Source organism: Monomorium pharaonis, chromosome 6 (assembly GCF_013373865.1).
Source record: "Monomorium pharaonis isolate MP-MQ-018 chromosome 6, ASM1337386v2, whole genome shotgun sequence".
In the NCBI taxonomy this organism is placed as follows: Eukaryota; Metazoa; Arthropoda; class Insecta; order Hymenoptera; family Formicidae; genus Monomorium; species Monomorium pharaonis.
The window spans coordinates 19,550,195-19,575,432 of NC_050472.1; the positions used below are offsets into that span (position 1 = coordinate 19,550,195).

Genomic DNA, 25,238 nt, shown 5'->3' on the forward strand with positions numbered 1-25,238 from the left:
TGCAGCTCGCTGAGCAGGACGAGAGGAATGAAACGTAATGGGAGATGTATCCGAAGGAACGATGACTATTTTAAATGTAATTCCTAATACACCGTTATTTAATCGTTATATATGCATGATTAAACAGATAATTTTTATAACTGACTGATGTAAAAAAATTATTTATGTAATACGTTTACGATATATGTGAGGTTTTCAAAAAGTTATCGAACTTCTTTTGTTTACGCGCTAATTTGAAGCAGCGAGGCTATGCACGTGACAGAGAGGTCTTTGTTCTAAAAATAGACATCACGTGCAGCGCCCTGTGCTGTTTACTTTTTGTGCATTGTGGTTTTGTTCGCGAGCGTATAAGGTGCACGGTGAACAGTGCACGAGTCGCGCACGGTGTTATGAATGGTACGGAGGCTTTAAAAGTGGTCGGCTATCAATAGGAGACGATCCACGTTCAAGCCAGCCGTCAACGTCGACGGCCGCCATAAACCTTCTTCAACATTTCATGAGTTTCAATGAATTATTTTTCGGCCTTAAAATAAAATTTAATGTTCACACGTCGTTCGTAGAAATCACTCTTAAAAAAAAAAAAAAAATCGCGAACCTCTCACACGCCCGCAAACAAAACTGTCCTGTGTAAAAAGTAACGAGTGGAGTAGTACTGCACGTGGTGTCTATTTTTAGATTGGAACACACAGATCCCTCACGTGACGCACCAGCCTTAATGAGCCTTCAAATTAGCGCAAGTGTGTTAAACAGAAATGCTTGGTAATTCTTTGATAGCCCCTCGTATACGGGATAATCGATAAAATTATTCACGGCGTGAACATCGGTCACGCATCGTGTCGAGCGACGATTGCACAAGCCTGTGATTGAAAATACGGCAGTCAAGTCGTCGCCGGCATTGCCGATAAGCGGGTTTATCACGCGACATTGGTTCTTCAAGCGAGCGTGTTTCGTGTCTCTATGCAAATTGCGGGTGAACTAATACTCGCCGTAACGGAAATGGGGTGCCTCGCAAGCCGGAAATAAAATGAAATCCAGCGTAATAGAATGGCAGTGCCGCTTGACAGCTCGCGCGTCCGCGACAATGTTCGCGGTCGGACGCTGATGAAATTTTCGGCAGCAGTTGTTATGTAGTTCCGTCAACTTTTAATTTGACAGCCTAACGTGAATCCGAATCCATCGAGTCTACGTTTCTATTTCCCCGTTGCTTCGTCTGATGTCTGCAATATTACCTTTAAGCGAGCCGGACTCTCTTATTATTTGTCGACATAACGAAAAGTCACCAATATATTCAATTTATCATAAGAATTATTATATCTCTCTTGCTTTTAATAACACTGTATTCGATGATTGAGCCATTTAATATAAATTTATATGGTTAGATTTACTTATCAAATTATGTAATTTTATATTAACCTTTAGGAAAATTTATTTTAAATGAAGTTAAAGTTTTCAAAATTTACCTTACAAATCTAAAAGTTTACTGAAGAAATTTTTAGGTAATTTAAGGTATGTAAAAGGTTAACCCAAAGGTTAATTCAAGCCTCTTTCCCAAGGGAAAGAATGAAAAAGAAGTTATTAAGAGAAATCTAACGGTATTATAATCTCTCTCTCCTCGCACGAGACGTTTTAAAGTAAAATCTGAACGTAAAGTTAACCCAGGGTGCATTAGTTTCTGGACAACGCGTTAGACGCCAAACATAATTTTTCTCGCAATCTTCCTCATCCCTTACCTCCATCACGCCGTCCTTCATTCTCTGCGCCATTTTCATTGACACGAGGGTAATACTTCCAAGAGGACGCCCGCACATCGATCAGGTCGGTTGGAACCAAAAGCCGAGAAGTTTTAAAATGTTTCACAGCCAATCGATGTCAATGGACGAGTAGGCCTAGCTGCTTGAAATCGCCCAGTTCTAGTCAGGTAGTTAGAGACCGCACGAGAGAAAGGAAAAAGCTCCGCTCATTCGTTGCAAAATTGCGCTCCTAAGCGCCCGACGAATTGCTCAGCCTACGCATACGTATGCATGTGCGCTCGTGAATAGAGACGTGCGCATGGAGATTAAGCACGTTACTCCGTCTCTGGTTTCAAAGGATCAGGAGATAAAGGAGGAGGGTTAAGGGTTTTAGAATTACTATACTATGATGTATATATATACATATATACCACGAGTACGTGTATATATATATATATATATATAATATATCCAATAACGTATATCATCGTGTCCTTCATCATCATCATTATATTTACTGGTATAATTAATTACTCGCTTAGATATGAAACCTAATAGGAACATGATTGCACCGTGCCCGTTTTTTCCGCACGATGTTGGCGCCTCCGATTGCGGCTCCGCCGTCTTCCCGTTTTTCTCGGTTCCCCCCTCCCCCTTCCGACTCGCTGTACGTTCGCGTGTACAACCGTATTCGTTCGTCGTAATCGTCGTCGTCGTCGTCGTCGTCGTTGTCGTCGTCGTGATACACGTGTGTGTGTTTGTGTGGCACGCGCGTGCATATCCCTCCTTCGTCGCCGTTACAAAATCCAAACGCGCGCGTTCACGCGTACGCGGCATCGTAAATGGATATAATAATGGTAATAAGTCTCCGTGCGCACACGCGAGAGAATGGTGCGTAGGTCTCGGACCCGGCGACCAGACGAGAACCCGCACGCGAACTCGCTCGATCATCGATCGCGCGAAATCGTTAACCCCCTCGCGGTGCGAGTTCAATGAAACGAGTCCGCGTGCAACCCCCCCCCCCCCCCTCCGGACTGGCTAGAACCAAAGATATGTGTTTAACGTGTAAGGTCGAAGGTGTACGGTGAAACGCAACCGATTTCACTGATTCTTAAAGGCGCAAAAGGATACCCCGGTCCCGTCGTCGGTCACACACGGTCGAATACGTCCGCGCGCCCCCATTGTTCAACAACTTTCGCCATCGTCGCCGATCTGTTTGCGCCTCCGCGTTTTACAAAAAGGGTCCAGCGAGAGGCGCAAAGAGAGGCGCTTGTCCCGTTACCCAGTTTCAAGCAAACGGGGCGTCCAAAAGGAAAGATGAATGGCCCTTTGGATTTTCGCCTGGGCCGAGCCGATGCGCGGGCGCCAACATCGTCGAGGTTTGCCCGGGCCGGCGTTTCGGGTGCCCCGCGCCATCGGTGGGTGTGCGGACCCACGCGCGGCTCACGGTGCCCCGTAGTGAGTACATATAGATATACACATGGCATCTCTCACAAGAATTAGTCGCTATCGTTATCAATTAGTATCCATTATTAATTAATAGTCAATCAAGTACCGCACGAACAGATTCGCATATCAATCGGCAATAATGTAATAATAATCATACTAATAATGATAATAGTGTAATAACGTAATAATAATGATAATAATAATAATCATGACAATAATAATCGCAATAGCAGTAATAATTGCAATAATAGTCACAATAGCAATCAATAGAGTTAATAATAAATAGACACGTTCAACATATTTTCGTAGAAACTCAACGAGATTAGAAAAATGAAAAACTTGGACGATCACCGTAGCCTCTTCCGTCGCCGGACGGTTCCGCCGTCGCGATATTCCGACTGTTTGCCCGTCCAGCATGATGACACACACACGGTCATTGTTGCCGAGCGCATGAAAGTTATAGGATACCAGGAGCTCACAAATTGTTCCAACGTCTTTCTCGTTCACGTCGAGTGAAAAGTTTTCTGTAAAAATGCGATCCTTGATGGATCCTCGCGATTGAGAAATGAAAAGAGAGAGAGAGAGAGAGAGAGAGAGAGAGAGAGAGAGAGAGAGAGAGAGAGAGAGAGAGAGAGAGAGAAGGAGAAGATGAAGAAGAAGAAGAAGAGAGAGAGAGAAAGAGAGAGAGAGGGAGGGGATTATCGATTATTAAGTGACGCGAGGGTGGCCGTGTGTCGACGGAAAACGGCATCGGTGACGTCGGTCGCGCTTAATTCTCTCGCAACGCAGTAATATATATATGTATATAGCATTCGTTTCCTCATATCGTTCTCGTATCGTAGCTCATCACTCCATTACATAATCCGCGCACGCTTATCACTCATTCATTGTTGATTTTTAGGAACAGCTAGCGAGGTTCGGTTACTCTATCACGCAATCTCCGTACTCGAAACTCAAAACGCCAAAACCGACGCGCCGGTCTTGCGTACACGCGCACGTACGTAGCCGCGTTTTGAGAGTCACGCTCGTTTGCGATGCGTAGCTCCGAGTTCATACACAAAATTCGATTTCGAGTGGTGTGTATGTGTGTATATGTGTGTGGGTGTGTGTGTGTGGGGTGTGTGTGTATGCGTTTGTCTCGTTGTTGTATGTGCGCGCGTATGTTTGTATATCTGTTGTGTGTACTCGTTTTTTTTTTTTTTAATTCGTGTTAACGAATATTACGGTCCTTACAACGCGTCGTTTTCCGCTGTCTCTCGCGAGCAAATTAAAAAAAAAAAAAAATTAAGATCGCGATGGATACCGGCCGAAGCGCATCATACTTTGTGCGTTCAAGTGCATTTTCGCCCCTCTATCGACTTTACTATACGTATGTAGGAAACGCGGCGAAGGGAAATAAATTTCGCTTTTTTTTTCCTCTCACAGTCTTAGCGCCGCGGCTTTGAAGTCCCGGGCGCTTTTTTTTTTTTGGAACATCTTGCCTCGTGCTAGTGGTAGTGATAGAGTTATCGTTTGCAATGATCCTGAAGACAGTACGGACTTGCGGTCGCCAAACGCGCTCGCGATTCCGCGACGATCGCTTTAATTAATTCTACGGCTTGATCACACCTGTTAATTATCGTATTTTGCGAGGTATCGGTTCACATGAAGAAAGATTCCGCTCTGAATTTCTTTTACTTGCCCGGTACGTCCTGTAAAGGTGGATCGTGCCGGTCGGAAAGACGATCGGCTGATAATTTCGATATTAGCAATTCGATTCTTAGGTGTTCTCCTTCGATAGTAGTATACGTAGTGCGGTATACGTGTACAGATGTAGGTATATGTATTCGCGTTTGTGTGTGTGTGTGTGTGTGTGTGTGTGTGTGTGTGTGTGTGCACAAATGTCTCGTGTCGTCACTTCTGGAACGTGTACGTGTATTAAATGTACGCTAGTTCAACGCTGTAACGTTTATATAGATAATAATCAATACATGACCACATACATGTAAATATAATATCGTAATCTATAATCATAATAATAATAATAATAATTCAAATATAATATTAATAATTGTCGTTACCAACGTTACGTTAGAAAAGCATCTTTTGCAGACAGGAACCTCGAGAGTTGCTTAGTACCTTAGAAATAGTTATTACTTCGCGTTTCGTTTTAATCTTAACGACCACGTGTTTCTAATGTCCTCGAATCTCAGACCCCCTCCCCCGCTTTTCTTTTTCGAGAGGCCTCCCCCCCCCCTTTACCCCCAGAGACGCGACGCGCCCATTCGTCAGTGCATTTCTCTCCACGGCATTTCCTCCACATCGCCGTTCGTCCCACGCGATACTCTTGTAATTTTTTTCTCCGGTATACCCATTTTTTTTTTAACCTAATGATTCGCGGTAAATTCAAGACTGCGGCACGTAAAACGCCGCGCGGTATCTGTTTCTCTTGCTTTTATTTTTTTTTTTGCACTTCCGGTGGCACTTCCGGCATTCTGTAGCTTCGCATACATGCCGCGTTGTATGCGAACTTTCGTTTCTTCTAGAGTGAGCTTCTAGAGCGAGGAACACGACGTACGTACGCGTGTAGACACGTCACCATTCCGGATAGTATCCGCGAGGATTCTAGTACGTCACAACTCATATATATATATATATATATATATATATATATATATATATATATTTATATATGTATATATATATTTATCTACTTAAATATATATATTTTTTTTTCTTATTCATTCACTTCATTTTTTCATTTATTTATATATATATATACATATATACTATATACTTCTCTTCTGTGTATATATATGTATATACCTATATGCGTGAGAGTGTGTGTTTGTGTGTTTATGTGTCGCTTCCATCGACGCGCATGTACTCTCCCCCCTTCCCCCTTCCCCTTATATTTTATATAGTTTAATCGTAATTTATCCGTTAACTTACAGCTAATAGTGAATTCTTTGTCGTTCTCGATTTTACACCGTTCTCATTCTGTTGCTATTCACGAAAGGATGCACGATTCTCGCTCTTCTCCCTCTTTCCCAAATCTGTGATCCAGGACGATGTCTATATTTCTAAAATATTATTCCCTAAACGCACGCGAGATAATTTTTAAGAAATGTGTTCGTTTATAAATTTAAAATTCACCTTATACTATATTTAAAAAATCCCAGATTATTGGAGTGTCCCGATATCACTCAATACTATGTCAGGCCGATTATTATGATAAGAAAAATCTGTATTTTTCAATTATGTGTTACGTTATACGCGCGCAATCGATTTGCATTTACCGCTAGACGTTTACAATTTCGTTCAATCATCGTATGCGTACCGTTCGATTTTTCATTTTACGTACTTGCGCGAGACTATGGAAAAGAGGGAGAGAGATATCGGAGGACACAGAGGTAAGATTCTATTCCTTCAATGGTGCCGGGTTCATCCCCTATTATCCCCATCTCGAGCGTCGATGTGTATCAATCGGTTCGATCATCGGGCGTTGCTTAGCGATAATCGTTATAGCTACCGACAGCTCTCTAATACCTATCGTTATTATTATCATTATTATTACTAATTTCATTATTATTATTTTATTACTCTTATTATTAATATTATTATTATCATTAACGTTGTTACTAATCATTTGTTTAGCGTTAATAAATATAATTTATTAAATATAGGAACCATGTTTCTGGGTCTTACTTGCTTGTTCGTGCACGCGAATCGTATCGATGACGGGCACACCGGGAGTTTATTGTGCCGTCTTGTAGACCGTCGTTTTCCCTTCTGTCCGCCATCTTATTACGTCTTTCTTTTTTTTTTTATAAAATATGTAGGAACTAAAGAATGCAAAAAAAAAGAAAAACGAAACAAAACGTACGTGTCAAGCCCGTGTACACGTATGTACAGTGCGCGCCCGTCGTTGTGTGTTGCGTGTGGCGTGTGTGTGTGTATGTGTGTACGTGAGTATATGTAAATGATAGAGAAAGTGGCAGAGAAAGAGTATCGTAAATGTATGTATTGTGTGTGTGCGTGTGTGTGTGTGCTTCTTGAATTTTCTTTTGTCACTTTCCCGAAAAGTGTTCCTCTTTATCATATTACCTTTTCCACGATCGCCGCCGAAATCGCAGAACGATTCGCGACACACATACATACACACGCATGCACGCGTACACACCCGCACGCACCCAGATCTACATACACACAGATCCGTGGAAAGCCACGTGCACACGCGCGTCAAAACGAGAAAGAGAGTGATAGAGACAGTCAGATATCTATATATATATATGTATATGTGTATATATATATAGATGTATGTATATATATATATATGAATATGTACGTACGTATTCGTAACGATGGCGGCGTTTTTAGTTTCGCGCGCCGCGCACCATCTACCCTACTACGCCGCGCCTAATAGCGTCCGCTTGTATCTTCCTGCTTCTCTTTCTTTCTTTTTTTCTTAATAACTCTGTTTTAAATCTTTATTATTACTTTACATAGGAACGTTTAAGTTAGCCCACCTCGACGCGCGTCGTTCCGCGTCGCACGACGCACTTTCCCTCCGGAACTTCCCGTACTCTTCTCCTCTGGAAACGTATCGCGCAACATCGTTTCGAGACGTGCGCCCAAAATCGGCCCGATCCGATCGAGCCGTTGACTGATCGACCGGCCGACCGATCGACCGATTATTGGCTGATCAAGGAGGATTTCTCGATCGCATTCGCTCGATCGTTCCCCAGTCGATGCCACACTTAGACTCTAGTTCATCTTCATCGAGTCTCTCTGTCCTTTTACCACCTTTCCTTTTCTATTATTAATGTTTTTTCTTTTTTTTTTCTCTTTTTTTTTCTTTCGTGCTACGAGAGGAACTTTGGAGAGCGCGCATCATCACGGCGCGCGCTGCGCGGGATTCGCGTTACAAAAATAATAGGCGAATCGAGGGCGGGGGCTAGGGGGCAGGGAAGCGGTGGAGGATGGTTGTGTGTGCTGGCGGTGCGTAAACAATAAAATTAAGAGAGAGAGAACCAATGATCGTCCGCCGTTCGCGCCTGAGTAGTGTGCCTCCCCTTCCTGCCCCCTCTCCAACCGCCACCGGGAGCAAATGCCCCCGACGGGGTGCTCCACCGAGGTGGACACTCGTGCCTGCCCGTTCATCGCCGGTTAGGAACATTGGCTCGTTCACTGCGACGTCCTCGGGGTCCGACCTCCAAGCGACGTCCATAGGTTCTCGTCTCTCCCTTTTTTCCGCCCGTCTTCGGTATCTTCCTCTTGCAATCCCTAGCTCTACTGTTATTTTGGTGCCATTTTTACGCGCAACCTTCCTGTCTCTAACAGACGTGGTAGACCAATCCCCGAGCTCGACGTTTAACGTGCCCCGGCGAGGGCGGTGACTTCTTGTACCAACTTTTGCCGCTTAGCGTCGGGTCCGTTGTTGTTGTCCTGACTGCCGGCTCTGTCACCAGCCTGTGACTGACCAGTCGTACTCTCAGCAGCCGCACGGGCCGCCAATAGGGTGATCTGATTGACGACGTCCTCCATTTCGTCGGTGAGCGGGTTCGTTTCCTCGCCGGATTGCGCGCCGCCGTCATATTGTTGCTGCTGCTGCTGCTGTTGCTGTTGCTGGCGCTCTTGTGCAGCCTCGAGTCGCGCCCGGTGCTGCAGCGTCTCGGCGTGACGACGCCACTCGTTCACGGTGGTGTAGGTGCGCGTTGACACGTTGGGTTCGCACAACGAGCACGCGTAACGCCCCTGAACGAGGCGCAGAGCACCGCGACGCTGCTGATTGCCCAGGTAGCAGGACCGCTGGTGCGCCAGCAGCGACGACTCCTGCGGATATGCGCGACCGCAACGGCGGCAGACGAGGCACAGCTCGGTCTCCACCTCGCGACAGTGCTGAGGCAATCCGGTATCCTCGACGCCGCACGACGGTGCCGGCAGACGGACCGTCTCCAGGCCCGGATGATTCGGATCCTGCTGCAGGAACGCCTGCATCAGGGCCCGCGGCACCTGCACCTGCGCGCCACCCTCCACGTGCAGCGGCATCATAGCGTTCCCGAGTAGGCCGCCGCTCAAGCCCGCAGCCGCTACTGAAAGCAAATCGTGATCGGTTCTCATTAGAATAAACATGGAACTTTTGTCACCTAAAATCACATCATTTTGCACGAAGCCGTGTTGCACTTTGATCGCTGCCGTTAGTCCAGTTTCGCGTCCACGCGAAACTGAACTCACGCCGCTTTCGAAGTAATCGACTCGTTTTACGCGCATTGATGACAAGTTAGGTACTACGGTGGCAGTAATCTTGGCCTTCCCCGTAACGCAAAGGCAATTTGCGGGGAAAGAAGAACGAATGTGTTCTTCGGTATTCTAAAAAACGATGCAGCTGAATTACTTCGCGTATGAGTATCTCTGAGAGATGTCTAATTATACGATGGTCTCTCTTCTCCATCGGTTTCCTATTTACGAGATTGCTAATAAATACCGAGACTCGCGTCCGACATCAACGCAAAGGAAATATAGGATTCTAAAAGTTACCTGACTTCTGTAAGGGAAGGATTAGATGGCACATTCGTGCGTAATTGATTTGTGCCAACTTAGTTGTCATAATAGCATCCCTGCCGTAAACGGGGGAGAATTTATGCGGAACCTGTTTTCGCCCGAGCGAGACAGGTAAATTGGTAGTTATTAACAGGCCCGCGGGCCGATGCGCATTGACGGGATAATTCCTGCGGCCGTCTCGAGGGGGGGGGCTGAAGGATAGAAGTCCGAAGTCCACTATCGAGAGGCTGTCCCGATATGCCTCGGCAAGATGATTAATTCTAATTTCAGGATCACACGCCGCGGGATGTTGCTCCCCTTCTTCCTTACAATTTCTTCTTTTCCTTTTTTTTTTTTCGTTGTTTGGAAACGTAGATCGACCGAGCGGAGGAAAGGGGAAAGCGTAAAAATACGCCATCGAGCTAGTCCGGTCGGCGTTTAATCGGATGCGTGATACCAACGCGCGCGCGATCGCGAGATCCGAGGGAAGGACGCGACGCGTCGACGTCGATTAAGCGGGTTGACAGGTTTACGCAGTGACGCGCGCGGCTATATCGCGCGTATCGTGTATCAGATGAGAAGTCATTACGAGGCAGGAAGTGTTAATGATACCCCTGCTCATTCGTTGGACGCTCGGTTGTAATTATCAAACCTGGTGGGAGGAAGACAAGGAGAGAGTTGGGGAACGAGCTCTCTCTCTCTTTCTCTCTTTCGCACTCACTCACTCACTCTCACTCGCACTCTCGTTCTTTCTCTCTCTCTCCCGTTCCTCCGGTTCGTCTCTCAACGTCGGCATGGAATTGATAGTTATTAGACGGCCGGACCGGAGTATCGGGACCCCGTCCGCGCCCGGTTCCGTTCTCTCTTTGTCATCTAATGAGAATCCCCTGGCACACGGCACGGCAGTCCACTGTTTGACTAACGCTTCTCTTTCTATCTATCCGCCTCTCTCGCAGTTATCTCGCTCCTTCGCTTTCGCGTATCTCGCGCGCTCACGTGGATTATGGTTCACCGCGATCGGGCGAGCAAATAATCCGCGTTTTTATGCCCCGCCATCGAAAGAGCCCTTCTCGGAAAGAGTAGGCACGGCCGTGTGCAGTAAAGAAGGGAGAAAAGTGTTACGGATAAATAGGGGATTAGCGCAACAACATTGGACACGGTGTATAGTTCTGGTCGCCCGTCTGCTCCCTTTACGGCCCCGTAGCGTTCACGGGAATGTGGCAAATTCATTACCGCCGGCCCACGGACCCGCTTGTCCGCGGTATCGGAGGCAGCTCGCTCTTCTTGTTTGATATAATCGGCTGAATAATGATCATCGGGCGCTCGCATCGCAAATAAAGCGTGGTACGTCGTAGCGCGGGAACGATGGGTGTTACTGTGGAACTAGAATATAAAAATCGCCCCAATTCAATTTGATTCATGCGGACGTTTGTGAAATCATTTCTCTTTTTTTTTCGCGGGATTCGTTGCGTTTCTTTTTTCCTTTTATAATTTTTTACAAAGATGATGACAAAATGACTCGTTTATTGCCATTGATACAAAGATTTTTATGTGTTCAGAGAGAAACCAACTCTTATCGATTGAAAATGATCGAATACTGATAAATGCGTGCCTTTGCGTGGCACTTTCAGTGCACTTTGGAATTCTTTGCGATCTGCAAGTAATTTCCTATCCCCGATGAACAATGAGATTTTTTGTCATCTCGCCGAACCTCGCGCGGCACAACACGACCGGAGTTGCTAAACGACGTGACTTCTTTGGCTAGGATGGACCTCCTCCTTCGCCGGCGGGCCGCCGCGCTAGTCGTCCACCGAAGGTATATAATATAATAAGGAAGATTGTTATAAATATACATAACGCGCGGCGACGCACGATCTCCGTGTGACACCCTTGAAACAATCGAAACGATCGAGGAGAGGGATTATTACTCTTAATGAGCACTGGTTATTTCTTTGAGTGGCTTTGATTCGTCCTCCCTTTTCCGTCCTCCGTCACCTTCTCTCCTCCTCGACGGTCAACGTCGAAGCGTTCGCTTGAGAAGAAACGCACACGCGCGCGCGCGCCACGTCTCTCTGCACGCGCATCACTTTCGTCTTGTCTTCTCGGAGGGGCTTATTTGCGTACGGATTGAGATGGTATAGTGCCTCGGTACCGTCGCGACGTGTGTTTTTGTTTAAATGTGTGACCGGCGCGTACACGCGCGCGCGCGCGCGCGCGAGATTCTGATTGCCGGCCGCTCCCAAGTCCCCAGTGGTCGTCATTGCGACGAACTCTCATTATTTAATTTCAGCATGCCACCATGCTTTAATCCTTTGCGCTGGGAATTATTCTGACTGTGATACTAATAGAACGCATTTATATGGTGTTCAATATATAATACGCACAGACAGCTCCTGCGTGAAACGAGCTTTCGGAGCTTTGTAATGAGTTAAAAGTATCCTAATACCATTTATGATATTACTTATGAATAATCAATACTTATAAAGTTCTACATATATTAATTAGGACGTTTGATCTTGCAGTAAAAAAAAATTTATATGTACCAGCATAAATTTTTTAATTTACATGACACAAATAATTTACATGTTTGAATACATGTTGTATTACATGTAAATTTAATTAAATGATCAAAATATGTTAAAATATGGTGTATATAAAAATAATAAAAAATTTTATTTATTAAAATATATAATTGATACTTTCGCAAAAATGTTTTTCGGAACAGCTGCTTTTGTAAACCCGTGCATTAATGTATTCTTTAATGTACTCGGTTGCAGATTTGAAAAGCTACGCCTCTCCTGGTGGTTTCCCAACGCGCCTGAGAACCGCTGTCCTCAAGATTGCTGCGACATATGCTGGAAATTTGTTCGGCGGGAATTTACGAGCGAGTTTCCGTGTCAGAGCCAATACCTGGGCTCTGTTAGTAAGTATAAGTCTGTATATATTCTAGCAGCCATAAACTCTCGCGCCCGAGGACCATCGAGCAGAATAATCGGGAATGTCATTAGTTAGCGCGTTCAGGAATTTTAACGGCCGTTTGGTAATAGGTGCGTGCGGAAAAACGCGATCCGTCATGCTCGTCACTGTCACCGTTCGAAAAGTGGCGTGTCATCGAGCGACGACAGATCGTACCTTGCTGCTGGGAGTATCAAGCCGCCGAACAAATCCGTTCAATCACGGAGGAAAATTACTTAAATTAACGTCGTGAGATTTTGCATTTATCACGAGGATCGTTATGCATTATCTGGGACCTGGGGAAACACGCGATGTCTCACGTCGCTCAAGGTATTGTTTAATAAACGCGATCGGTTTTCCCACACAGGGCGAATATGCAAATCCCTTCGTTCGCCACTTCGCGCCGGGATCCGCTCGCCTGCACGTTTAATCGCCGATTAAACGCCGAGCCAGATTAACGTGGAATCTTAAGCGACTCATCGGGACGCGCGCGTCCGCTCCATCCGCGTCGGAGTGCATCACACGGGGGGGGTGGGGGAGGGGGTGAGATCACTCGGCTCTGCGGAGAATGATCTCGCCGGAGGCGGGGGCGGAGGGGAGGTGAAGGGGGCAGGTGAGTCGGTGCCGCGGGGAGGATCAGCGGAGTAAGTCCATAACTGCCCGTTACGCGAAGTATGCACAACGGTGCATTCCGCGTGTGCACGCTAGCGCGTTCTCACATGGTGACCACCGTCTCACACTTACGTAGTTGTACACACACACACATACACACAAAGAGAGAGAGGAGAACACCGTCGTGAACGTAGGCGTGCATTCCTGCCTTCGCATTATCTCCTCGCTCGTTCTCTCTTCATTCTTTCTCTCTTCCACCCCTCCCTCTCTCTCTCTCTCTCTACCTCTTGCATTTACGATTCTCAACTCTGTCCTTCTCACACCCGTGGCGTCCACCGATCACGTACGAGAAGGAATCCTCTTCTTCTTTTTTATTCCCCATCCAGACCCGTTATCGTGGATACCATGGCCCGGAACGACTGTTTCACACCTCCGCTCGCGCGGGAATTAGGAAATAAATTAGCGGTCGGGCTAATTTCGTTATCTCTCCCGATGGCCGCCTCACCCCACGCTTAAGACGTCAAGGCCCGGTGTCGAGGGCCCCCGAGAGGCCCGATGTGAGGACACGGTCGAAATCGTGTCTCGCCGCGCCACCAGGATCAATGGCTCTGCACGAGCGCGGAGTGGGGGCTTCGTTAAAAACGAGTCAATCCCGATTAAAACGACGGCGTCTGATACCTTAGCCTCGGCCATATTCGGAGAATCGCGATAGCCCACTCTTGTAATTAACCCACGGCGAGGAGACATTTTCGGGGAATCGGGTATGAACGATGTCGTAACTTACGTCCAAAATTTTTTTCATCCGCGTAGCATCGTGCTACGTGGTATTTTATAGTTACGTGATTAGAAATACCACACAAGAACGGAAAAATAACAGTTAGATGATTATTGAAATATTTTAATGCGCGCCCATTGGTGACACATCGCGTTTTGTTTACAATAATAATATTACACTTTCAGATCAGACGATGAGTATAAGAATTTTACAAATTAATATATATATATATATTTTGTGTTAATAATTAACACAAAACATAGCAATGAAAGTATGGCTATTTCGTAATTTAGATTAATGTGAAAGTGAAAATTATAATAATTAATAAGTCAATTAATTAAAAGGAGTAACAAGTAATATCTGATGAACGTATATCGTTCATGACTGCAGCGTATATTAAAAAAGAAACGCTTTTAAGAATTTAAGCTTTTATGAATATTACTGCCGACATTGTGAGAAATAAATACGCTAAGAATACGCTAAAAAAGAACTAAGTGATACGTAAGATTCGAACAACCATCTTGAGTCACCTGCCCATCCGGCCGCGACTTTAATACCTGGCGATGTTCAATGTAAGCGAGTTCCCCTCAGAAAATGTTGGATGTCGGGAATCACGAGGAAGTCGTAATTTCCACGCGAACGAGGCAGGCCCGAGTGAATTGACGACGGCTTATCTCGCGACTCGGCCACGAAATCGCTTCGTACGCGTATCGGACAAGATAACGGCGTCGGCGTATCGATAAATTCCGCTAATTAATTATTGACGTATCGCGGGGCTATTTTTGCAGTCGCTCGGGCCCTCCGCACGCAAAAGGGAATGTCTCTTCCTTCTCCTACCCCCCCCCCCTTCCTTTTATTTATTCTAAATCTTCTCGCCGATAGGATTTTAGCTCGATATTTTGTCTTTTCTTAACCGCAACTGTTCTAAACAAAATTTTTTGAGATACACTTAGATATATATTTAGAAATTTATATGAAAATAATTTACACATACAATATACAAAATTATCTAAACTAGCAATTAGTATTCAATTGTGTAATTACAGATTAATAATGTAAAATGTGCGAGACTTAGTCGATTTTTCTTATACACCTGTTATATATTCCACATTGATAAATGATTTTTTTGCATTTGACGATTTGTCTAAAACCGTAATCACTCGCCTATCGCTGTTAAATCAGACATGTTAAGTGATTATGATGACGTCGATGTTGAGGGATAACGCTTAATCTTAGAAACGTGCACGCAAGATATAAGATCGGTGTGTGGCCAGAGGCAGGTGTTTCTTCGACATTTGTGTCTGTCATTTAATATAGTAGCGTGAAGCAAATATCCTTTGTGAACGAATGTTCATACGTCAGGTATTATACCTGGCATTGTACTTATTATATATATTCATATAATAGTGGGTTGAAAATTTTATTATTATATTGCATTTGAGAAATAGATTAGCTAATAAAAACGGAACATGCGAAATTATTGCCATAATGGTTCCTGATACTTGAAAACATATTATATTGTTAAATTACTATTTAATTGATTTTAGCTCGCGCTATTCCCAGAACTACTTACAACCATAATTTTCCCTTTTATTTATCTTTGCTCTGGTTTATATTGATTTTTGTCATTTTAATTGTTTTCGAAATCATGTGAGCACAGGTCGAGCACTTTTTCAAAGACAATGACTTATCGTTACACGTCGTGCGCTGTTTTTTCGCACAAGTTTCATTTATCTGGCCTAATTTGTTTTATTATTTTTACTTTCGTATTCTCGTTTTGTTCAAGTGTGCGATATGATTCTGACGGATATCTGGATCAAGCGTTTCAGCGAGCTCTTTAGGCCTCGTACTCCCAGGTGCAGGTGACGAATCACTCGGAGCATCGCGCCTCCGGACGCGACGAGGATGCACCGGGAGCCAGAAGGTGGAGTTTGCTGTCAGGTACTTGATTTCTCGGCATCTGACGAAGAGGTGGAGAGGTCTTCGACCGGTAGCCTAAGTCGAGGAGCCGTCCCTAAAGAGGTACCGGGGGTCATTAGCGAACGGAACATTTATCCTTGTCCTTCGTTCTTTCCCTCGCCCCCTCCTCCCTCCCTCACTCTCTCTCTCTCTCTCTCTTGCGCGCGCTCTCTCTCTTTTTCTCGCTGATTCTCGCTCTTTCTCTCTTGGTCGGGTGTTCGCACTTGATTTGCCGTCGGTATCAACGGGTGCCAGGCAGGAAGACCCGTATTATCGAGTCAATTGTCTCACACCCCCCTCCCCAGACAGTTCAGCTGACTATAAAATCATTATCACCCGTCCACCACCATCACCACCACCACCGATCTCTTTCCCTCCTTCCCTCTCATACAAGCCGTTACTTCTCGGTCGACGTTGAACGCTCGATTATCCCATTAATACGACGAGTCCGTGCGTCCATCCGTCCCGGCGGATCTTTAATTATTTAAATGCAGAGCCGCGGCGGACCCGGCACGAAGGGTACCGGAGCCCCCTAAAGAGACAGGGGCGGATTTGTGGAGATGCAAAACGTGATCAACACTTGAACGTAGTGGTTTACTTGCGTGGATCTTTGATCGATCGCCCGTCCCACCACTTTCGTTGTCAGAGAAAGCGGCTCCTATTTTGCTCTTGGAATGATTCTATTGCCGCTTCCTGTCGGCCATCGTTTTATCTTTTAGCCATTTAATAAAAACTTGTTAGACAAAATACCAACACGTGTCGACTAGGCGTTAACTTTCCTTCGGTGACTTAAAAAAAATTTTGCGTCTGTATCTTCAATTAATACATCATCATTGTGCGCAATTGCAGTCGAAGACGCTGGCTGGCGACGCGCCGTGAGAATCTGCTTATTCCGTCGCAGTTTATTCCCTCTAATCCGCCCCTGCCCAAAGCGTCGCAGAGGCTAGGCCTCAGTGGGAACACGAGTAATCCTTAGTGACAAGTGGGCTCGAGGCAGCGGTGTATATCCGGTAGCACTTTGGTATTTAGCTCTATAAATACGCATCGGCGTTGAGCACCGTTGACCCTGGGTGCGCGATAATGTACGGCACCGGCTGCAGGATTCATTCCGCGGCGGCTCGTAGCTCTCTCGGACGGATCTCGTTAGGATTTCGTTGTCCGGCGTTTTAGCGGGCGCAAATTATACCTCTTAGACGCGCGTTTATTATTGCGCCGATACGACTTCATCGTGCGCGTTCAAACCGCAGTCGCCGCGAATATAATAATCGCGCGAAGAATGTACCGGGACGATGACTAATGTGGCGGGCGTCATCGAATTCCGTTTAACGTTGGAGAGAAGTAAATCCGCGGTCCCCCGGCGATAAATAACGAAACGGGATCAACTAATGCGGCGCCGAGTTATGACCACGCACTTATGCCGTGGCCATAGCGGGCATGGACTGACCGATCGCGACTATCATTAAGCGACGACTTAATGAGCCAGGCGCGCCGGACGTGGGAAGTAGCCTATCGCGCGGTAATTACCTCACTTCAATTATTAGACGATTACCGTACGGTAATGGGGATCGAAAATGGGAGTGGACGCTCTCACGTGATCGTGGCCGCGATCAGCTAATAGACTTCTCCTGCTGTTTGCGTTAAGGCTCAGGGTAATACGCATTTCCAGGGATTTCAGGTAATTGTACTCTTTTTATGGAAAACAGGTCTGCAAAATGTGTCTTTCCCTTTTTTCTCTCTCTCTCTCTCTCTCTCTCTCTCTCTCGAATATAAAAGAGCTACGTTAGCTCTGAAATCTAACTGCGAAAAAAATAAATGATCATTTATTTTGATCTTGTCTATGAAAATAAAATGTCACCTTTCGTTCTTACGTCCTGCATTCAGTCCTAGACGTGTGATTTTTATCATCATTTATTTTTAAGCGCGACCGTACTTGAATTCGCCGGTTGGGTGTTAAAGGTTACGGAAAAAAAGAAAAACTCCCCGAGATTCGCCTCGGCGTTCAAATAAAAGAGGACGACAATAGCGAGTCTCAATTCGCCACGAGGATTATTATTATTCGCCCCTTAATTGCACGGCGCGGATCCGTGTCGCCGTTACAAAGTCAACCGTAAGAAGAACAGGTCCTTCGGAATCTTTCCGGAGGGTAGACCACCGGCAAGAATGTTACCGGCACGATAATAAGAGATTTCAGCGAGGGATTAAAAAGGAGCGGTAAGGAGACACCCCCTTGGATGGCGCGTCCTACCCTTCGGCTCACCCTTCTCTCTCCCTCCCCCCCCTCCCTCTTCCTCCCGTTTGTCTTCTTCTTTTTAACGGACGCTACGTCGGCGGATTAGGTCTCGTTAAGATATCGCGAAGTCGTTAAAAATAATTGTCAGTCGGATAATTAAGGAGGGCGAAACTCCTTCGAGGACGGGAAGGAAAACCTCGCAGGTCGGCCGGCTACTCTCAGCTCACTTCGCCGTGTCTCTCGTCGAGCTTCGCGTATTTGTCTTCCCCTCCGTCCTCCCTCGGGCACCCTACCCTTTTTTATTCCGCCTTCGCGTGTAACGCTCGTCAGCTTTGCCCTCGATCTGCTTACGTTTCCTTGTCTCTTTATCCGCGTTTTGTTGGCACATCGTTAGGTCGTGGCGTCGAGGGGGTACGTTTCATCACCGGCGGAGGAATCCATCGTAGACCGGGGGTTAAGTTCGTCTAACGGTGCTGCAGCGGCTTGTTACGGGCACGTCAGACGCGGCCGGAATCATTCGTTTTCCTCGCCGGCGAATACGCCGCTTCACTTATGCATGCGCGCACCTCGCGAACCTAACTTATACGCGGACGTCGCAACGTGATACAACTTTAATGCAATCGCCCCGGGTATACACTTCTCATGGCAAAGCCAGCCACTCGGCGATTCTCTTTCTGTCGCGGAAGGAGATTGACCTTGTGCGAAGCGTTTCTTAGCTATCGAGTGACAAGGCACGACGTTCTAATTGATTTTATGTCAGTTTGATAGAAATAATTCAGAAAGAACCATCACAAATATATAAGAAAACTAAAAGAGAAGTCTTACTTCTCTATTATCTCTAGTTTTTTTTATTACTATTGAAACCGTCTGCCAATATCTTCAGTATATAACTTTACATGCAAAAAGAATGTAATTTATTAAGGTGATATATTTAATTTTATTATTTTCTTTAATTATAAATTTTTTGAAAATTATTGTATAAAAATAGAAATTTAAATTGTTTGTTGTAAAAATTAAATTGTACTTCTTCATCTCGGTTTTTATCGGCTCATATAAATATATTCTTCGTACAGATATATTCTTCAAATATGTATATTTTCGTAAATATCGTAAATATTGTTTTTGAAATATGGGATCAGAAAGGTGAAAACGTCTGCTTGAACCGCGAACTCTTTTCTCGATCAGCAGCCCTAGCCAGGGGGTTGGCCGAGGGGGGAAGGCATTGTAAATATTAATGCGGCGGGTACGGGCAAAGGAAAAATATTTGAATAATAATTACTGAGGCACCCTCGGCCCTTGTTACGCCCTCGTATAATAAAAAGGTTCACCGGAGAAAGAAGGCGCGCACACGACGGTGGGATCGCGACGAGAATTTTCTAATTAGGAGGATTCAAGCCGACCCTGCAAACAATACCAGAAGTACCACTTCCATCCGTTCCCGAGAAGATACTCGAGGACTTTTGAGGAGAGAGATTTTAATATCCAAGACCTCGGCGTTTATTATCGCCCCTTATTATCATCGCAAAAAAGAAAGAAAAGATAACGAGATGTGTAAGATCTTTCGGACTCGACCAATTTAGCATTACTTGTAAGTAGTAGAGAAGCCAAATAATTATTTCACATTTTCGTTACCGTAGTTTCCATCATTAAAGTAGAAAAAAAAAATAAAAGTTTTAACATTTATAATACTGAATTTAAAAGGGAAGGAGAAAAAGTTTTTAGAAAGAATAATATGGCAATATATTACCAAATTGAATAAAAATTTTATTATAGAACCATTACGATTTATCTCTACATTAATTCTTTACAGATTACCATAATAGGTTAGGACTAGAGTCACTTATTGATTTCAATCATTTAGTGGAAAAGATATATGTCTAGACTGAAAAACGAAGTTATTCGAATGTTCAACAGCTTTAAACACCTAGTACACACATACACACACACACACACATGTATCGCATGTGTACACGATGATATTTAAGTTTTACATATAATACGTGCGAGCGTATCTGGTACTATAGTAATGCATCAATATTCGATGTATTAACCATCGACTCGCGCGCTACGGTAATGGCACAGGGTGAAAGTAATTGCGAGCAACTGGAGGGCGCGAAAGTAGGGCATTAATGTCATACTCTCGTACAATTAAGAAACCCTATTGCGGTGACGACTGGAATGAGAATAATTTTAAATTCACCTACCCGTTGACCGAGTAAGCTCAGATGAGAGGCTCATATTTTTATTACGTAAGTTTATTAAGCAGCTCGGTTAGATTCAAATTAATTACGATTTACTTTTCCCAATATAATTAATAACATTTATTCTTTTTTATTCTATTGTGTTATAGATAGGTTGTCTAAAATTTATAAATTGTCTTAATGACTTTTTTATTGATTCTTAAGAGAAATAAGTATATAATTATTATACGTAGTTTGTAGAAGGCTATAGAATGTGAAGAGTGTCATGTAACGTAAAATAATATCTTTAATAATCTTATAAGTTTGTTACACGAATTAGAAGTAGATTACGGGAATAAAACCAGAGCGTCGCTATTGTCAGTTTGAATTAAGAAACCTTACTCTGATGGTACGTGTCGTTAGTATAATTATTAGAGTCATCGGAATTCATAAGACTTAATCCAAAAGAGATTTACTATATTTATTGCAACGTACACAATTCAACCTTGGATACTATTAATAAAAAAATACATTACTCAATAGATTCTAATTATGTTACGATCGCGCATTTTTCAGGACAGAATCAAATATTTCAAGATAAAAATTCAGCGTGATAAAATTTATCACCGTTATATAAAACATGACAGAGTTGCGCAACGTGAGTAATTAGCAATGTTATGAGAGCTGATTGAAGAAACAAACGAGCACGTGTGGCAACCGAAAATATTCCCAAGTACAATTTTTAATACAGTTAATAACACAGGCCAATATTATACAAGTATTACGTAGCTGCTTCATCCGTTTCCTAACGGGTCCAAATTGATACAGCCAACACGGCGTGCTCGGGGAGCTCGAGGCCTTGGAATTAATTAGACGCTACGTCGCGTCGTCGGGATAAAAATATAGCTCGTCGGCAATTAATTTCGCAAATCGGTCGCGCATTTTTTTCCCCCGATTGGCTCGGCGCGAGTCGCAGCGAATTGCGCAGCGGTTATACCGTGAATTAATCGAAGGCCGCGGCGCGAGAGCGCATGCAAGTGCGGCTTATCGATAGAACAATGATGATCGAGTAAATGTAACGCGTAACGAGGAGCCCGCGGCACGTTCAAAGGCCCCGCTCGGAATAAATCAAGACGGGAGTTCACGGCGCGCGCGTGGTTTTGCTTCCTTCCCGCTGACTCCCTGACAGTCATTAGGATAATCAACGAATTAGCGTTTCCGCGCTAAGGACTGGATAAGGCATAAGGAGTTAGGAGGACAAAGTGCGTCTCGACACGCGATCCCACCGTACCGCGCAGGTACAAAACACATTCGCTCGCCGGATGGAGATACACCTTTCGATCAAATTCCACCCCGGAATTTGCGAGCTCGAGCGCCATTTGCCGCGAGCCTCGCCGTTGTTTTCGTCGTTGTCGGGTTCTCCTTTTTTTTTTTTTTTGTTCTCGTATTATTACCTGCGCGATATATTCGCGTATTAGGTAAGGGGGGGAAAAAAAATGAAACTGCTGCAACGTATTTTGCTACAACGTATGAGACATAACGTTCAACTGTAAATGTCCAAACGTCCTAAAATATTTTGTTAAAGAGGATACGCGCGTTTCTTTTAAAGGAGAATTACATGAATAAATTTATATTCCATCGCATAAAGGTACGTAAAGGGAATAAAATACATACACTGCGCGGAGATCGATGCGGGACGAGATGCTAGTTTTTAGTTAATTTTCGTAAACCGTGCGCGTTGTAAAACAGTACGATTGCTGGCTGTAAAACTCATCGGAATTGCCGTTTGCATATTCGACGCTCTTAAAGCCTGTTTACAGCGGTGCTCGGGCGCGCGAAATGTTAACATAAAATGGCAGCGTTGCATACGTTTATTTCGGTTCTCCCCGGGGCATAAATTTCGCGCGATGCGCATTCCCGATTGTTCGCAGGTGTGTGCGCGCACGACGCGTCGGTCGGGCTTGTCCCGAAGGTAGAATTTGTACGGCGTGTGTCCTGAGATCCATTTCGCAGATAAGACAACCCACGTGGCCAAGGAGCCTTGACTATCTCATCGCCTTTTCACGCCTTGGGAGCCGCGGAGTCGCTTTCCTCGTGGGGTGCATTCGTCTGTGAAATTGAGCTGAACGGGCGCAATGGGCGCATCAACTTGCTCTAATTAAACGCTCCTTAACTCCGACGGTCGGTAGAGGCCCGTCAGCCCGATCACCATCAGCATAACCGGCACGCGTGCACGCGCATATATACGTCCAGTCTTTTGTGTTGAATCGATTCGGCTTCATTACGTGGCACAATTTTGGTTTTTATTAAAATCAAGTTTAATAAGTGAGACTCATAATTCGTCTCTCTCCTCTAAAATTTTTATAGAAAACGAAATGTACCGTTATCCTTATTGTGTCTAACTGCTTGCCAAGAAAATCGTCTCTCGTGCGATATAATGTGCAGATGTATAAAAATCACGAGTTCCTTTTATGACGTAGTATTTTTCGTACCCAGGTGGCTTCGTATCTGGGTGACGAGCTTCATTTAAGAGTTCCTCGGCTTTAAGCCTTTAAGCACCTGACCATAAAGTCACTTGTAATTGTCCCGGCGAATCTCGGCGTTCACCCTCACCGTCAGACATGCAAATAACTCGGGGTTAGTTAGCTAATGGGGTTGGCAGGGTCGGTGGCTCGGCTTGAGCGAGTTCATTCATTAAGGGTTGATGGCTTAATTGCCAGCTCGCAGCATCACAGCCACCCCCAAGTCGACCACCACCGTGGCATCCTACATCCCAACCTTTCTCCCTCTCTCTCTCTCTCTCTCTCTTTGTTTCTCTCTCTTCCTCTTCTCTTGCGCCTCTCTTCTCTCCTCTCTCGTGCCACAGCAACAGGTTGCACCGAGAGCCAGGAGCTACCGGTATGCCCGGTAAGCTGAGGATCCAACTCGTTTGCGCCCCGAATTAAGCGAGCGAGCCGGCATTAATTAATTGTCTCAGCTTGCCTGCCGTACCACGCCGGAAAGTCCTCCGCCCTTCCGGCTGGGGTTAATTGTCGAGCACGTCGTTAACGCGATCTTTTCTACTCCTTCGGCCGAGGAGAGATTCCTCGGCGGCTCCCCTTCGCGATAACTTTTTTAAGAACTCGCCGTGAGTTTCAATTTGCACGCCGTGACGTCGTGTTTCGTCCCATTTGCAACTCGAGGCGCGCGTTTGTGGATTTGTAAGTTTCCCGAAAGCGAACTTCATTTAAATCAAAATTATACCTTTTTTTATACGGAAGCTGACATATTCCACCGTACTGTGCAGGTAAAAAACGTCAAATTTCTGATTAAAATATTTGTTGCATTTCTTTTCATAGAACATGTTCACCGAAATGTTAAAAAATCAACAGGAAGAATCTTTTTTTTTTTATTTCGTGACAATTAATACGATACTAGTGGAAAACGTGGGAGCTAATAAGCAATCACGTTTCAGAATATTCATTCTCTACGGTATTCGTTGCACACGTTAAGACGTTACCCCGTTCGTTCTCCCCGTTTTTTTATTTTCGTTCGCGAATCCGTGCCGGCATCCTGTTTTTTTTTTCCGTTTGTTTTACACGAAGGTAACGACCACACGAATTTTCGCCATTTGTATGCGACACGGCTCAAACGTCAACGTGGGTCGACGTGAATTATCGTGAGTGTCAGGCCCTACGACCCGCCCGTACGGACGGTTTAATTTAAGGTCGCCAGTTTAATTCCTGGTAAGAAAGCGCATTTGCAACAGTAGCTGGAACGGACGGGAGCAAGAAGACAGAGGGTCCGAAAAAAGAAACAGAGCGAGAGGGAAAGAGAGGAGGAGGAGGAGGAGGAGGAGGAGGGGAAAGAGAGGGATATAGAAGAAAAGACTCTTTCGATTCAAATGTGCCGCTCCTTTCTTGCCATTCGCATTGCCACGGCACGTCCGTTCGTCATGACTTTTCGGTGTATCACTCGCGTAAGAAAGACGTGAGTCACGTGATTAGGTCGATCGCCAAAATTCTCAAGTACTACGTGCGCGGGTTGTTTTAACGACGCGGCGAGAAAAAGGCGCGTCTTGCACTTAACGTCCAATCAGATTCCGACGTAGAGAAAGAGAAAGACAACTCTGTCAACTTTTATCTCATATAACGCACGAATCGCATAATTTTTATAATTCGCAGCTAATCACATCGTGCGCCGTAAGTAACTCTAGCGGGGGAGGGGTGGGGAGGGGGGAGCGGTAACCCCATTGCGAAATCTCGCGAGGAACTTAAGCTGTAAGTTCACCTCTGCCATTGACCTTATCGGGCGGTAGTATAAAAGAGAGATGTGCCGCGGATGAAAATGGTGGTACTTAGGACCATATCCAGAAATTGCCGTCTGGTCTACTTACACGCGCGTATACGTGTGGTAGCTAGCTGCGCGCGCGCGCGCGCGCAAGAAGAGAAGAATCTCGGGGAGAGACGAGGATGATTTAGTAATGAAGATATTAACGGACCGAAAGCGCGCCACAGAATACCGAGATTCAACTATCTAACTGCTGACATAACTCACGTTTATGACTCCGCGGCGGCCGTTTCTTTCCGCAGCCCTCGACCGTACGACGCTCTCTCTATCCCGGTTCTCTCCTGCGCTCCAGTTACACGCCCGTAATTAATGCCGGCTTGGGAGAAGTCGGCGGCGGGAGGCCCCGCGCTAAAATTACGTATTGGAAGCGGAAAAGTTTCCGTTTTCCGCGAGGCGCTTGAACCCAGGCGCGGAAAAAGAAATGGATGGCAAAGCCATAGCTTGGCTAAGCAAGTTTAACGTGTGTAATCACATTTGCTTTCAGATACAATTTCTGA

The 25,238-nt window shown here is 45.2% G+C and overlaps 1 protein-coding gene and 1 long non-coding RNA gene across 5 annotated transcripts in view; one reads left to right on the forward strand and one right to left on the reverse strand.

The window, feature by feature from the left end:
* Positions 1-6,067: 6,067 nt before the first annotated feature.
* The window catches only part of LOC105833580 (zinc finger homeobox protein 4), a 101,796-nt gene continuing 82,625 nt past the window's right edge, over positions 6,068-25,238 (reverse strand). Inside the window, exon 5 of one of the 4 annotated variants that reach the window (XM_036288097.1) lies at positions 6,068-9,250. In XM_036288097.1, coding sequence (XP_036143990.1) covers positions 8,532-9,250 — 719 coding nt within the window. In that variant the 3' untranslated portion in view covers positions 6,068-8,531. Of the gene's footprint in view, positions 9,254-25,238 lie in introns of all 4 variants that reach the window. The other 3 variants (XM_012675415.3, XM_012675417.3, XM_012675418.3) reach the window with 3 other exon arrangements.
* LOC118645980 overlaps positions 12,346-25,238 on the forward strand; it is a 70,349-nt gene continuing 57,456 nt past the window's right edge. Inside the window, exon 1 of the long non-coding RNA XR_004963612.1 lies at positions 12,346-12,624. This is a non-coding gene — a long non-coding RNA (uncharacterized LOC118645980). The remainder of the gene's footprint in view (positions 12,625-25,238) is intronic.